Source organism: Nerophis ophidion, linkage group LG07, assembly GCF_033978795.1.
Source record: "Nerophis ophidion isolate RoL-2023_Sa linkage group LG07, RoL_Noph_v1.0, whole genome shotgun sequence".
NCBI classification, from domain to species: Eukaryota; Metazoa; Chordata; class Actinopteri; order Syngnathiformes; family Syngnathidae; genus Nerophis; species Nerophis ophidion.
In genome coordinates this window covers 30,734,303-30,749,500 of record NC_084617.1, presented here as the reverse complement: position 1 = coordinate 30,749,500, position 15,198 = coordinate 30,734,303, and the positions used below count along the sequence as shown (strand labels likewise).

Sequence of the window (15,198 nt, the reverse complement as noted above, 5' to 3'; positions counted from 1 at the left end):
TTGACACAAAGTTGCACATATTAGACAGTTGACACAAAGTTGCACATATTGGACAGTTGGCACAAGGTTGCACATATTGGACAGTTGGCACAAGGTTGCACATATTGGACAGTTGACACAAGGTTGCACATATTGGACAGTTGACACAAGGTTGCACATATTGGACAGTTGACACAAAGTTGCACATATTGGACATTTGACACAAAGTTGCACATATTGGACAGTTGACACAAGATTGCACATATTGGACAGTTGACATAAAGTTGCACGTATCGGACAGTTGACACAAAGTTGCACATCGACTTTGCGTGAAATAATAATCCTAATATTAACCATATTAGTACAAATATTAATCATACTAATCCTAATATTAATCACAACAATCCTAATAATAATAATAAGCCAAATATTAAACATAATAATCCTAACAGTAATCATAGTAACACTAATATTTACCATAATAAGCCTAATATCAATTCTAATTATCTTAATATTAATCATAATACTACTAATATTAATTATGATAATACTCATGTATTAGATTAATGTGCACAATCCTGCAGGGACTGAAGTGTAAAATGAAGAAGAGTGAAAGATACATTGAGCAAAAACATAAACTTCCTAGATGGACACATGCACCAATATGATTTAAAATCTATTTATTGATTGTTGATTTATTGATCATCCAGACTGACTCTTTTATTTTGTGTCCTCCAGTTAATGCTGACGTCTGTCCTCAGTTGTCTCTTTGAGGCCCTTACTCACATCCTCAGGTAAGAACAAAACAGTCGCACACACTGGTGTGTATTGTTGATGTTGTTTATTGTTGTTGTTAAACACAGTCAAACATTTTACTTTGTTACAAACTGTACACTAGAACGTGTTGTAATTGTTGTTGTTGTTGTGGTGTAGTGTTGTTGTTAAACACAGTCACATGTTTTACTTTGTTACATACTGTACACTAGTGTATTTGTTGTTGTTGTTGTTGTCTAGTGTTGTTGTTAAAAATAGTCAGACTTTTGACTTTTTTACATACCGTACACTTTTGTGTGCTGCTGTTGTTGTGTAGTGTTGTTATTAGACATAGTCAGACTTTTGACTTTGTTACATACTGTACATTAGTATGTGTTGTTGTTGTCTCATGTTGTTGTTAAACATAGTCAGACTTCTGACTTTGTTACATACTCTACACTAGTGTGTGTTGTTGTTGTGTAGTGTTGTTAAACATAGTCAGACTTCTGACTTTGTTACATACTCTACACTAGTGTGTGTTGTTGTTGTTGTTAAACATAGTCAGACTTTTGACTTTGTTACATACTGTACACTAGTGTGTGTTGTTGTTAAACGTAGTCACTTTTTTGACTTTGTTACATAGTTCAAAGTATAATCCATAGTATATTTACTCTATATTTAATGTGTAAATATATTTTATATAAATGGATTTAAACGTACATATTCAGCATATTACTAGTGTACATATATTTTATAGAAATACATTTTAACGTACATATTCAGCATATTATTAAACTGTAAATATATTCCATTTAATGGATTTAAACCTAAATATTTACTATACTATTAAAGTGTAAATATATTTTATACATAAATGGATTTAAACCTTCATAATCTGCATGTTATTTAAGTATAAATAAATGTACATTGTGTTTTTGCTGCAGAAAAAATGTGGAGCGCAGAAGTTTATTGGAGAATATGGAAGGGGCGTTTCTTGTTGTTGATGAAATCATCGATGGCGGGTAAGAAAGCATTCCACTGGTGATAATATTACCATGCTGTACATACTGTGCATGCTGTACAATATACTTCAGTATTACAATAATGTAGGATTGTCACATCTTCTTTCCAGAGTGATTCTGGAGAGCGATCCTCAACAGGTCCTCCAAAAGGTCAATTACAAGGTAACCATTAGTGCTTTGAATAGACACGGTCCAGTAAACGAGTACTTTTTCAAACAAGTACTTTTACGAACGAGTACTTTTACAAACGAGTGCTTTTCTCAAATTAGTACTTTTTTTCCGAGTACTTCGAGTACTTTTCTCCAACGAATACTTTTCTCAAACAAGTACTTACTCAAAAAGTACTTTTCTCAAATAAGTACTTTTTCTCAATTAGAGTACTTATTTAAACGAGTACTTTTTATACAAGTACTTTTTCAAACAAGTCCTTTTTTCAAACGATTACTTTTCTCAATGAAGTACTTTTTCTCAATAGAGTACTTTTTCTCAATCAAGTACTTTGGTCAATCAAGTACTTTGGTCAATCAAATACTTTTCTCAATCAAATACTTTTTCTCAAGCGAGTACTTTTTCTCAATCGAGTACTTTTTCTCAAACAAGAACTTTTTCTCAAACGAGTACTTTTCTCAAACGAGTACTTTTTCTCTAACGAGTACTTTTCTCTAATGAGTACTTTTCTCAATCGAGTACTTTTTCTGAAACAAGTACTCTTCTGAAACAAATACTTTTCACAAACAAATACTTACTCAAACAAGTACTTTTCTCAAACGAGTACTTTTTTCAATCAAGTACTTTTTCTCAAACGAGTACTTTTCTCAATCGAGTACTTTTCTCAATCGAGTACTTTTTCAAATGAGTACTTTTTCAAATGAGTACTTTTTCTCAATCGAGTACTTTTGTCAATCAAATACTTTTTTCAAACAAATATTTTTTTTCAATCAAGTACTTTTTCTCAATCAAGTACTTTTTCTCAAACGAGTACTTTTTCTCAAACAAGTACTTTTTCTCTAACGAGTACTTTTCTCAAGTGATTACTTATTCAAGAATACTTTTTTGAAACAAGTACTTTTTCTCAAAAGAGTACTTTTTCTCAAAAGAGTACTTATTTCAAAGACTACTTTTTTCAAACGAGCAGTTTTTCCTCAATTGAGTACTCAAACGAGTACTTTTTTTAAACGTGTACTCTTTCTCAAGCGAGTACTTTTTCTCAAACGAGTACTTTTCCCTTACAAGTACTTTTTCTCTAACAAGTACTTTTCTCAATCAAATCCTTTTTGTCAAACGAGTACTTTTTTTGAGTACTTTTCTCTAACGAGTACTTTTTCTGAAGTGATTACTCATTCAAAAGAGTACTTTTTTTAAACGAGTACTTTTTCTCAAATGAGTACTTTTTTCATGCGAGTACTTTTCTCAAGCAATTACTTATTCAAAAGGCTATTTTTTACAAACAAGCCCTTTTTCCACATTTGAGTTTGAGTACTTTTTTATAAAGTTTTTTTTTCTCAAACAAGTACTTTTTCTCAAAAGAGCACTGTTTCTTTAACAACTACTTTTTCAAATGACTTGTGCTTTGCTCACTGCTTCCTTTTCTTCCACTCAACATTTATCTTCTTCCCGTCGCTTCTGATTGGCGGCAGCTTGCGTCAGAAGCCACCTACGGTTTTGTGCTTTTTGATCACATGACTGCTAACCTGCAGACAGACAAGAGCCAGCTGTCGTAGCCACAGACGGGGAGAAAGAGAGAGGTAGAGGAGATGAGAGAGAGAGAGAGAATGCGTGACTAACAGCAGCTCGTCCGTAGGGCTGGGCGATAGGGCAGGAAACTGTATGACCATATAGGGGTTTATATTCTTAATTATTGACAAGTTTAGGACCTGTGAAAAACAAGGAGCAGGACTTAAATATGTTTCATTTCAAATGTAACTTCCTGTGGTTATAACCCCTCAGCTATCAAGGCAGAAAGGAAAGGTCAACACAGACATAGAAAATACAATGTCAAGAAAATGGTAATATTGAACAGTTAACAATAAGCTCTAAAAATGAATTTGCAAAAATAAGGAATATGTGAGAACTTCCTAATAAAGTGTAAGAAAGGGTGACAATGTAAACATAAACAAGCCTGAGAAGAACTACCATATTTTCCAGACTATACAGCGCACTAGTATATAAGCCACAGCCACTACATTTTAGAAAAAAATATGTTTCTCTATATTAGCCGCACTTGACTATAAATGCCAGATATATATGTGGTGAAATGACTTATTTACACAGAAATGTTCATTTACATATACGAAACGGTGTCTGTAACACGGCAGTAAAACGGTTGATCAAACAAAATATCAGTCGTCGTCATGGACCCACTAGCTGCGCAAACTAGCTCCCCAGTCAGCTACACGTACTCAATAACTCCACGGTGACGTTTTGGTGAATTTACTGAGAATTTGTGAAGGTGAAACAATGCAAAAAGAATGCCGTTGTAAGTTCATAATACTCACACGGACACTTGTAAACGTGTTAGCATATTAGCTAATGCTAAAGACACTAGCTTGATAACATATCACGTGCAAATATGCACGAAAACACTCCTACAGACCTCTCCCATGCTTTAATAAGTAAGAATTGTTTGTAATATCGTAAAACTTACCGACGAGCGACGAATGAAGAATCCATATGTGTAGAAACGCTGTGGACGGTCTAAGGCATCAAAACGGGAAGTACATTTTTAACCTGTAGCACCTGCAGGGAGTGAACTCGTCCAAACAATGGCGCCGTAGCACAAACGATAAATGTTTTCAGTGTCTCTGCTCGAGTTTAATTAAAATCGTCGCACCATTTTATAAGCTTAAGTTTAGAGGCAAACAAGTAGCGGCTCATAGTCTGGAATTAACGGTATTTCCTGCAGGTTTAGTGTCAGGAAGTTACAACTGTTGTCTAAAGGGTGAGCGAAGGTGGTGTGGTATTAGCGGTCTTGCCTTGCATCACTGACAGACCACTTGATAGTTGATACTGTTACCTTATTGCCTATTATCGTGTCACGTGATCATCCTCTGCGTTGCTGGGTTACCAGAAAGCGAGTGTCTTTGTTTATGCAACCAACCTTGCTTCTAGGCCTGGGCAATATGGCCTTTTATTAATATCTCAATATTTTTAGGCCTTTTCACGATACACGATATACAAACCCCGTTTCCATATGAGTTGGGAAATTGTGTTAGATGTAAATATTAACGGAATAAAATTATTTGCAAATCCTTTTCAACCCATATTCATTTGAATGCACTACAAAGACAAGATATTTGATGTTCAAACTCATAAACTTTTTTTTTTTTGCAAATAATAATTAACTTAGAATTTCATGGCTGCAACACGTGCCAAAGTAGTTGGGAAAGGGCATGTTCACCACTCTGTTACATCACATTTTCTTTTAACAACTCTCAATAATCGTTTGGGAACTGAGGAAACTAATTGTTGAAGCTTTGAAAGTGGAATTCTTTACCATTCTTGTTTTATGTAGAGCTTCAGTCGTTCAACAGTCTGGGGTCTCCGCTGTCGTATTTTACGCTTCATGATGTGCCACACATTTTCGATGGGAGACAGGTCTGGACTGCAGGCGGGCCAGGAAAGTACCCGCACTCTTTTACTACAAAGCCACGATGTTGTAACACGTGGCTTGGCATTTATTTGCTGAAATAAGCAGGGGCATCCATGATAACGTTGCTTGGATGACACATATGTTGCTCCAAAACCTGAATGGACCATTCAGCATTAATGGTGCCTTCACAGATGTGTAGGTAACCCATGCTTTGGGAACTAAAACACCCCCATACCATCACAGATGCTGGCTTTTGACCTTTGCGCATATAACAATCCGGATGGTTATTTTCCTCTTTGTTCCGGAGGACACCCCGTCCACAGTTTCCAAATATAATTTGAAATGTGGACTTTTTAGACCACATAACACTTTACCACTTTGCATCAGTCCATCTTAGATGAGCTCGGAGCCAGCGACGTCGGCGGCGTGCCTGGGTGTTGTTGATAAATGGCTTTCGCTTTGCATAGTAGAGTTTTAACTTACACTTACAGATGTAGCGACCAACTGTAGTTACTGACGGTGGTTTTATGAAGTGTTCCTGAGCCCATGTGGTGATATCATTTACACACTGATGTCGGTTTTTGATGCAGTACTGCCTGAGGGATCAAAGGATCGTAATATCATCGCTTACGTGCAGTGATTTCTCCCGATTCTCTGAACCTTTTGATGGTTTCACTGACCGTAGATGGTAAAATCCCTAAATTCCTTGCAATAGCTCGTTGAGAAATGTTGTTTTAAAACTGTTCGACAATTTGCTTACAAAGTGGTGACCCTCACCCCATCCTTGTTTGTGAATTACTTAGCATTTCATGGAAGCTGCTTTTATAACCAATCATGGCACCCACCTATTCCCAATTAGCCTGCACACCTGTGGGATGTTCCATATAAGTGTTTAATGAGCATTCCTCAGCTTTATCAGTATTTATTGCTACCTTTCCCAACTTCTTTGTCACGTGTTGCTGGCATCAAATTCTAAAGATAAGGATTATTTGCAACAACAAAAATGTTTATCAGTTTTAACTTCAAATATATTGTCTTTGTAGCATATTCAATTGAATACGGGTTGAAAATGATATGCAAATCATTGTATTCCGTTTATATTTACATCTAACACAATTTCCTAACTCATATGGAAACGGGGTTTGTAAATCCCCATATTTTTGCCTTAGCCTTGAATCAACACTTGATACATATAATCACAGCAGTATAATGACTCTATGTGTCTACATTAAAACATTGTTGTTCATACTGCATTAATATATCCATCCATCCATGTTCTACCGCTTGTCCCTTTTTGGGGTTGCGGGGGGTGTTGGAACCTATCTCAGCTGCATTCGGGCGGAAGACGGTGTACACCCTGGACAGGTCGCCACCTCATCGCAGGGCCAACAGCATTAATATATGTTCATTTTAAACTTTCATGCAGAGATGGAAATCACAACTAAGTCAATTTAGCAAAACTGTTTTTACTAAACATTTATTAAGCAGAGGCACAAACATTCATGTAATTTCCAAAACAGAAAGTGCAAGATTGTCAGAGACATTTTAAAACAAGCTATTAGTGCACTTTTGTGAATGATGTCACCAAGATGACATATTAAAACAACACTAAATTAAAGTGTACTTTTTGTGCAGAACGCCATATCAATAGTAAAAAAACAAAGAAAGAGCACTTTTGTGCATGATGTGACACACAAGATATTTCAATTTCTGTCAAATAAAAATGAGCTGCATAATAGGAAATCAAATAGCTTATGTCCTTCGCTATGTGGTAGGTTCCTGAGGAAATTATCTCCTTCTGTTGTTGACTTTTTTTTTTCATACAGTGTTGATCTGGAAATAGTTGCTTTTGCATTTTGTTGGTGTGGCACCGGCCGAAGATGTTGACATGCAGAGTTTCAAGCACTCTTCATTCTCTTGCGGGTGACTTTTCAAATGATGCTACACATTAGGAAGGCCGCTACTTTTTGTAGCAACGCTTTTGCCGCTTAAATGGTGAACATATTCCCGCGTGAAGCCAAACCATCGCCGGACGATGGATCTCGTGCTGTTCTTGGTAATTAATTCTTACTCCAGTTGTGACCAGATTTGCACCTTCTCTCTCTCGTATTATCACCCGCACCTCACCGTTAGCATCACAGCTAACGTTACCACGTCGATACCTCTCTGCTCCGCGGAAGCGTGTGACGTGTATAAGAAGGTGCGCTTGATTTATGTCTCTGTGAGAAGGATAGACAACAAAGAGTGGGAAACGCTTGTAGTGTAATGCCCGCAGCTAAAAGCAACTGCGTGAGAACGTATACTCGAATATCACGATATAGTCATTGACTGTATCGCACAGAGACAAACCCGCGATATAGCGAATATATCGATATATAGCCCCGCCCTACTTGCTTCCATACTTCTGCTTTCTTACGACCAAGACAATTTTTGTATTCAACGTTTCATCAAACGCAGTTTTTATTGATATCGATTACGTGTCTTATGTGATGTCTACTGATATCCTTTTATCGCCCAGCCCTCCTTGTGAAGATTGCTCCCCATTATTAATAATCATGTTGGAGGGATGTAATGCACAAAGCAGCCTGTGTGTGGCACACTTTCACTCATTTTTAGACAAGCAAACGTTCTTCTTACTTCAGGAGGAACACGTTTCATATTTGAATATGATTTATGACACGTTATAGTTGTGAAATAATCCATAAACTATAACTAAAACATGATTTATGACATGTTGTTAGAGTCGTATAAAAATCATAAAGTATAACTAAAATATGATTTATGACATCTTATAGTTGTGTAATAATCCATAAACTATAACTAAAATAGGATTTATGAGATGTTATAGTTGTATAATAATCCATAAACTAACTGAAATGGGATTCATGATATGTTATAGTCTGATAATAATCCATAAACTATAACTAAAATATTACTTAAGACATGTGATAGTCTTATATTAAATCACAACTTATAACTAAAATGATTTTTGACATGTTATAGTCTTATAATAATCCATGAACTATAGCTAAAGTATGATTTATGACATGTAATAGTTGTATAGTAATCCATAAACTATAACTAAAATCTGATTTATGAAATGTTGTTAAAGTCATATAATAATCCATAAAATATAACTAAAGTATGATTTATGACATGTTATAGTCGTATAATAATCCATAAACTATGACTAAAATATGATTTGACATGTTATTTCGTTTAATAATCCATAAACTATAGCTAAAATATAATTTATGACATGTAATCGTATAATATTCCATAAACTATAAAATATGATTCATGACATGTTGTTAAAGTCTTGTAGTAATCCATAAACTATAACTAAAATATGATTTATGACATGTTATAGTTGTATAATAATACATAAACATAACTAAAATATGATTTATGACATGTTGTAGTCGTATACTATTCTATAAACTATATTTAAAATATGATTTATGACATGTTGTTATTGTCGTTTAATTATCTATAAACTATAACTAAAATATGATTTATGACATGTTATAGTCTTTTAATAATCCATGAACAATTACTAAAATATTGTATGACATGTTATAGTCGTATAATAGTCCATAAGCTATAGAATATGATTCATGACATGTTGTTATAGTCATATAATCATCCATGAACTATAACTAAAATATGATTAATGACATGTTGTTATAGTTGTTTAATAATCCATCAACTATACCTAAAGTGACATGTTACAGTAATATAATTAATTAAAATCAATGTGATGTAGCAGTGCCAACTGGCCACAAGGTGTCAGTAACATTCCGAAAAAGACAACGTGTGTCTTTTTTACACTTCAAAGAAAAATGCATAAACGTAAACAAAGTAGAAATGGGATATTTGCCAAGGTGTTGTTAGCATTATATCCCTCTCTCTTCGTCTTTTACAACATAATCATGTACACTATTCCTGTGTGTAACACACACACACACACACGTACAGACACAAACACGTTTTTCATTGTTTCTTGTCTTTCATTATTTTTTTCTTTCCTCCTGTAGGTGGACGACAACCCACTGTCTGAACAAAGTGTCGCCCAGGTAACTCACACATGCACTCACACATGCGCATGCACGCACACACACACACACACACACACATACACACACTGCATGTGTTTATGTACGGCATGATCATAACTGCATTAACACTGCAAGATGCTGACTAAGCCATAAAGCTGTATTAATATTATATGAACACTATTAATATATAATAATATTAGTATTATATGACTATTATTATAGATATTCATATATAATAATATTAATTTTATATGACTATTATTATATTTTCATATATTATATTAAATTAAATGGGTTGCACTTGTATAGCGCTTTTCTACCTTCAAGGTACTCAAAGCGCCTTGACACTACTTCCACATTCACCCATTCACACACACATGCACACACTGATGGAGGGAGCTTGTACAAATCCCGTTTCCATATGATTTGGAAAATTGTGTTAGATGTAAATATAAACGAAATACAATAATTTGCTAATCATTTTCAGCCCATATTCAGTTGAATATGCTACAAAGACAACATATTTGATGTTCAAACTGATAAACACTTTTTTTTATTTACAAATAATCATTAACCTTAGAATTTGATGCCAGCAACACGTGACAAAGAAGTTGGGAAAGGTGGCATAAAATACTGATCAAGTTGAGGAATGCTCATCAAACACTTATTTGGAACAACTTCCCAAAAAATGCTCAGTCTTTCAGAAGAAAGGATGGGGCGAGGTACACCCCTTTGTCCACAACTGCATGAGCAAATAGTCAAACAGTTTAAGAACAACGTTCCTCAAAGTGCAATTGCAAGAAATTTAGGGATTTCAACATCAACGGTCCATAATACCATAAAAAAGGTTCAGAGAATCTAGAGAAATCACTCCACGTGGGCGGCATGGCTGGAAATCAACATTGAATGACCGTGACCTTCGATCTCTCAGACGGCACTGTATCAAAAACCGACATCAATCTCTAAAGGATATCACCACATGGGCTCAAGAACACTTCAGAAAACCACTGTCACTAAATAAAGTTTGTCGCTACATCTGTAAGTGCAAGTTAAAACTCTACTATGCAAAGCAAAAGCCATTTATCAAAAACATCCAGAAACATCGCCGGCTTCTCTGGGCCCGAGATCATCTAAGATGGACTGATGCTCAATCAAGGAAGGACATGATTGAGCAGGTTTGACTAGCTTTATTTTTCAATCAGCTTTTCAGCTCCTCCTCCACTGCTCGCTCTCCGGTCCACTCTTTAGCCACCTACGTCGTCGTCGTCTACTGCTTGCTCTCTGTCGCTTTCGCTCTTCCTGCACTGCTGCGGACTCTCCAACTTCTTCTGCCCTTTTATACATCGTGAGGAGATATGTCAATCGTATTCAGGTGCGCGATCCACACACCTGATCTTGCTTGCGGCGTTGCTCCCGGCACGGTCAACCCCGCCTTTCTCCCGCATTCTCCGCCTCCTTGCCGCCATCTTGGGCCGGGCTCCAGCGGGCCATGCCCCGCTGCTCGTTCGCCGCCTCTGTCTCTCCACACACCTCCATTGCCAGGCACAAGCCGGAACTCCAACCGGCTAAGCCAACTCCCCCCTACCGTTTATGAAGGGGCGGGAAATAAAGACTGCCACGGCCACCTGTCTTCTCTTCATTTTCTTCTTCCATTTCGTCTTTCTCCTTGTCTTTGTCTTTGTCCTTGTCTTTTTCTTCTTTGTCTTTGTTTTCTTTGTCTTTTTCTTCCACCACCACTTCTTCTTCTTCCACCACCACTTCTTCTTCCACCACTTCTTCTTCTTCCTCCACTACCACCACCACCTCTTCTTCTTCTTCTTCCACCACCACCGCTTCTTTCACCGCTTCTTCTTCCACCACTACCACCACCCCTTCTTCTTCTCCCTCCACCACCACCACTTCTTTCACCGCTTCTTCTTCCACCACTTCTTTGGGGGGGAGGCGTCCGACAGCACCTGCAGGAGCCGCAACTGTTGGCGGGACTCCTCTAACCGCTGCCGGCTGCCTGCAGCCAGCTCAGTTAACGCGCCGACGAGAGCCCAGAGGAGATCGTCCTCCCTCGCCTCCGATGGTCCATTCGGTTTGGGCGCCACTGTACCACTTTCTGATTGCGGGATCCTGGAGACAGGGAAGGATCAGGCTTGATTACCAGACATTTACAGAGTTTTTATTTTCTTGTACTTTCTACTGAGTCTCTCTCGTCCCCCTCAGTCTCTCTGTGCTCCCACCTCCACTGCTCGCTCTTCGGTCCACTCTTTAGCCGCCCACGTCGTCATTGTCTACTGCTCGCTCTCTTGTCGCTTTCGCTCCTCTTACACTGCTGCGGGCTCTCCAACTCCTTCTGCCCCGTTCTCTCCTCCTTCTCCCCTTTTATACATCGTGAGGAGATATGTCAATCGTGTCCAGGTGCACGATCCACACACCTGATCTCGCTTGCGGCGTCGCTCCCGGTACGCTCCGCCCCGCCGCTCGCCCGCATTCTCTGCCTCCTCGCCGCCTTCCTTGTGCCTTGCCCCGCTGCTCGTTTGCCGGCTCCATCTCTCCACAGAGATGTAACAGAGTGGTGTACATGCCCTTTCCCAACTACTTTGGCACGTGTTGCAGCCTTGAAATTCTAAGTTAATTTTTATTTGCCAAAAAAAATAAAAGTTTATGAGTTTGAACATCAAATATATTGTCTTTGTAGTGCATTCAATTGAATATGGGTTGAAAAGGATTTGCAAATCATTGTATTCCGTTTATATTTACATCTAACACAATTTCCCAACTCATATGGAAACGGGGTTTGTATAGTAATATTAATATTATTATATATTCATATATAGTAATATTTATATTATATGAATAATATTGTAGAATTATATATTGTATTAATATTATTATATAAATTCATGTATACTAATATTAATATTATTACTATTATTATATCTTCATATTTAATACTATTATTAAATATTCATATATAATACGAATATTATTATGTAATCATATATTATAATAATATTATATCAATATTATTTATTCATCTGTATAATAATATTCATATTGTTAATGTATTTTGATATTTGACTAAGTTTGTATGTATATTTATGCAAATCTTTCAACTCTCTGTCTTTTTTTCTTGCTTGAACCTCACAGCAAATCAGTGACAAACTGACTCTGACTTCTAATGTAAGTTTGACTAACTCTTCATCAATGACTGAGTCTGCTTTACTAATAGAAAAATGTTTCCAGTGTTGTCATGATTCAGGAATGTGTTGAGTCTGCTCTCTAGTGGCCACGTTGTGTTATTGCACTAATTCCTCTGTTTCCTTACATTGGAAATATTTCAACGTTACTTATTTTATCTTAGTCAAGTACAACATCCAAATACTTCCTTGTCACTACTTCCACTTATTACACACCTATGTACTCAAAATACTTTGCATGTGAATGAAAACTTTCACTGTGTACTAGAACAATTACTATCTTTGTTTACTGGTACTAATATATCACAAATTTGTATTCTGTAAAAGCAGTAGTATATATTACAGTTCTATTCTGTACTAGTAATAGTACACATAAAAGAGTAAATTGTGTGGTTGTTTCAGGTACTGCAGTCGGCAATGGAGCAGTAGTAGTATTACAAGTGGTATAAATACACAGTAAGGTACTAAACTGTATCTGTTTCAAGTACTGCAGTCAGTAAAGAGCATTAGTGGTATTACAAGTAGTATAAGAACACATTAAGGTAGTAAATTGTGTTTGTTTCAGGTACTGCTGTCGGCAAAGGAGCAACAGTAGTAGTAGTATTACGAGTAGTATAAGTACACATTAAGGTAGTAAACTGTGTGTTTCAAGTACTGCAAAGGAGCAGTTGTACTATAAAAAGTAGTATTAAAACACATTAAGGTAGTTAAGTGTATATGTTTCAGGTACTGTAGTCGGAGCAGTAGTAGTATAAGTACACATTAAGGTAGTAAACTATGTGTGTTTCAGGTACTGCAGTCGGCAAAGGAGCAGTTGTAGTATTACAAGTACTATAAAAACACATTAAGGTAGTAAAGTTTATGTGTTTCAGGTACGGTAGTCGGAGCAGTAGTAGTATAAGTACACATTAAGGTAGTAAACTATGTGTGTTTCAGTTACTGCAGTCGGCAAAGGAGCAGTTGTAGTATTACAAGTAGTATAAAAACACATTAAGGTAGTAAACTTTGTGTGCTTCAGGTACTGCAGTAGGCAAAGTAGCTGTTGTAGTATTTAAAGTAGTATAAGTACACATTAAGGTAGTAAACTGTATGTGTTTCAGGTACTGCAGTCGGTAAAGATCAGTAGTAGTATTACTAGTATGAGTACACATTAAGGTTGTAAATTGTGTTTGTTTCGGGTACTGCAGTCGGCAAAGGAGCAGTAGTAGTATTACAAATAGTCTGAGTACAAATTAAGGTTGTAAATTGTGTTTGTTTCAGGTACTGCAGTCGGCAAAGGAGCAGATCAAATGGTCCATTCTGAAGTAAGAAGTACAAAGTTTGTTTACAAAAAAAACACCAAAGTGAAAATCTTTCTGCAGTTTGTGTATTACTGTCATCGCACAACATGATTGTACTTATGAAGTACTTTGTAAAAAAAGAACATTGTTGTGTACTACATGAGTTTCATGTACTTGTTGCAAGTTGAAATATTGAAGAAGTATAATGTACATATTAGAGTGGATCAATATTTATTATTTGGAAGCTAGAAGAAAAGTATTTAAATGTTACGTCCTTCATAAAAAAATATATATTTTGCAGTACAAAAGTACATGTAGAGAACTAATAAAATATTTTTCTGCCCTCAAGTGTGTTTTTATTTATTGAAGATTTCACTAGATCTAATTTACTCCTGGTTGACACTCCTGATAAAGTTGGTTTTTCTTTCTTCACCATTGAAAGTTTGACGTCTTAAAGGGAAATTAAACTTGATTTATATTTGTAGTAAACAATTCCTCACATCTACACGTATGTATATTACATATATATTTAACTATATACAGGACTGTCTCAGAAAATTTGAATATTGGGATAGTCCTTTATTTTCTGTAATGCAACTAAAAACATGAAAATGTCATACATTCTGGATTCATTACACATCAACTGAAATATTGCAAGCCTTTTATTATTTTAATATTGCTGATTATGGCATACAGCTTAAGAAGACTCAAAGATCCTATCTCAAAAAATGAGAATATTTCCTCAGACCAAGTAAAAAAAAAAGATTTATGACAGCAAAACAAAATGAAACACTTGAAAATGTCAATTAATGCACAGTACTTGGTTGGGAATCCTTTTGCACAAATTACTGCATCAATACGGTGTGGCATGAAGGCAATCAGCCTGTGGCAATGCTGAGGTGTTTTGGATGCCCAGGATGCTTCAATAATGGCCTTTAGCTCATTTGCATTATTGGGCCTGGTGTCTTTCAGCTTCTTCTTCAAAATACCCCACAAATTCTCTATGGGGTTTAAGTCAGGAGAGTTGGCAGGCCAAAAGAGGACAGTAATGCCATGGTCAGTACACCAGTTACTGGTGGTTTTGGCACTGTGGACAGGTGCCAGAGCATGCTGGAAAATGAAATCATCATCTCCATGATTGTTTTTGTTTTGGTGGATCATGGACTGTCTCCAACCCGAATCCACCATTGCCCGATATGTACTCCCTTGTACCCTTAACGGGACACAATACAACTCCCCTGAGTCAGGGGCGGGCGCTGGGGGACCGACAACCCGCATCACTTGTCCCCCCTCATGTGACCAGGCTGTCCGCACCCCCAGCACACCGGC

The 15,198-nt window shown here is 36.6% G+C and overlaps 1 protein-coding gene across 8 annotated transcripts in view; it reads left to right on the top strand.

The window, feature by feature from the left end:
• The window catches only part of copz2 (COPI coat complex subunit zeta 2), a 30,389-nt gene extending 16,172 nt beyond the window's left edge, over positions 1–14,217 (top strand). Inside the window, exons 5-11 of one of the 8 annotated variants that reach the window (XR_009807478.1) lie at positions 718–773; positions 1,677–1,754; positions 1,865–1,916; positions 3,392–3,499; positions 9,381–9,419; positions 12,540–12,572; positions 13,850–14,217. Coding sequence is in view for 6 of the 8 variants with exons in the window: in XM_061905933.1 (XP_061761917.1) it covers positions 718–773; positions 1,677–1,754; positions 1,865–1,916; positions 9,381–9,419; positions 12,540–12,572; positions 13,850–13,897 (306 nt within the window). In the remaining 2 variants the exon portion in view is untranslated. Of the gene's footprint in view, positions 1–717; positions 774–1,676; positions 1,755–1,864; positions 1,917–3,391; positions 3,500–9,380; positions 9,420–12,539; positions 12,573–12,991; positions 13,034–13,379; positions 13,439–13,849 lie in introns of those variants that run through there. The other 7 variants (XM_061905934.1, XR_009807477.1, XM_061905937.1 and 4 more) reach the window with 7 other exon arrangements.
• Positions 14,218–15,198: the final 981 nt, after the last annotated feature.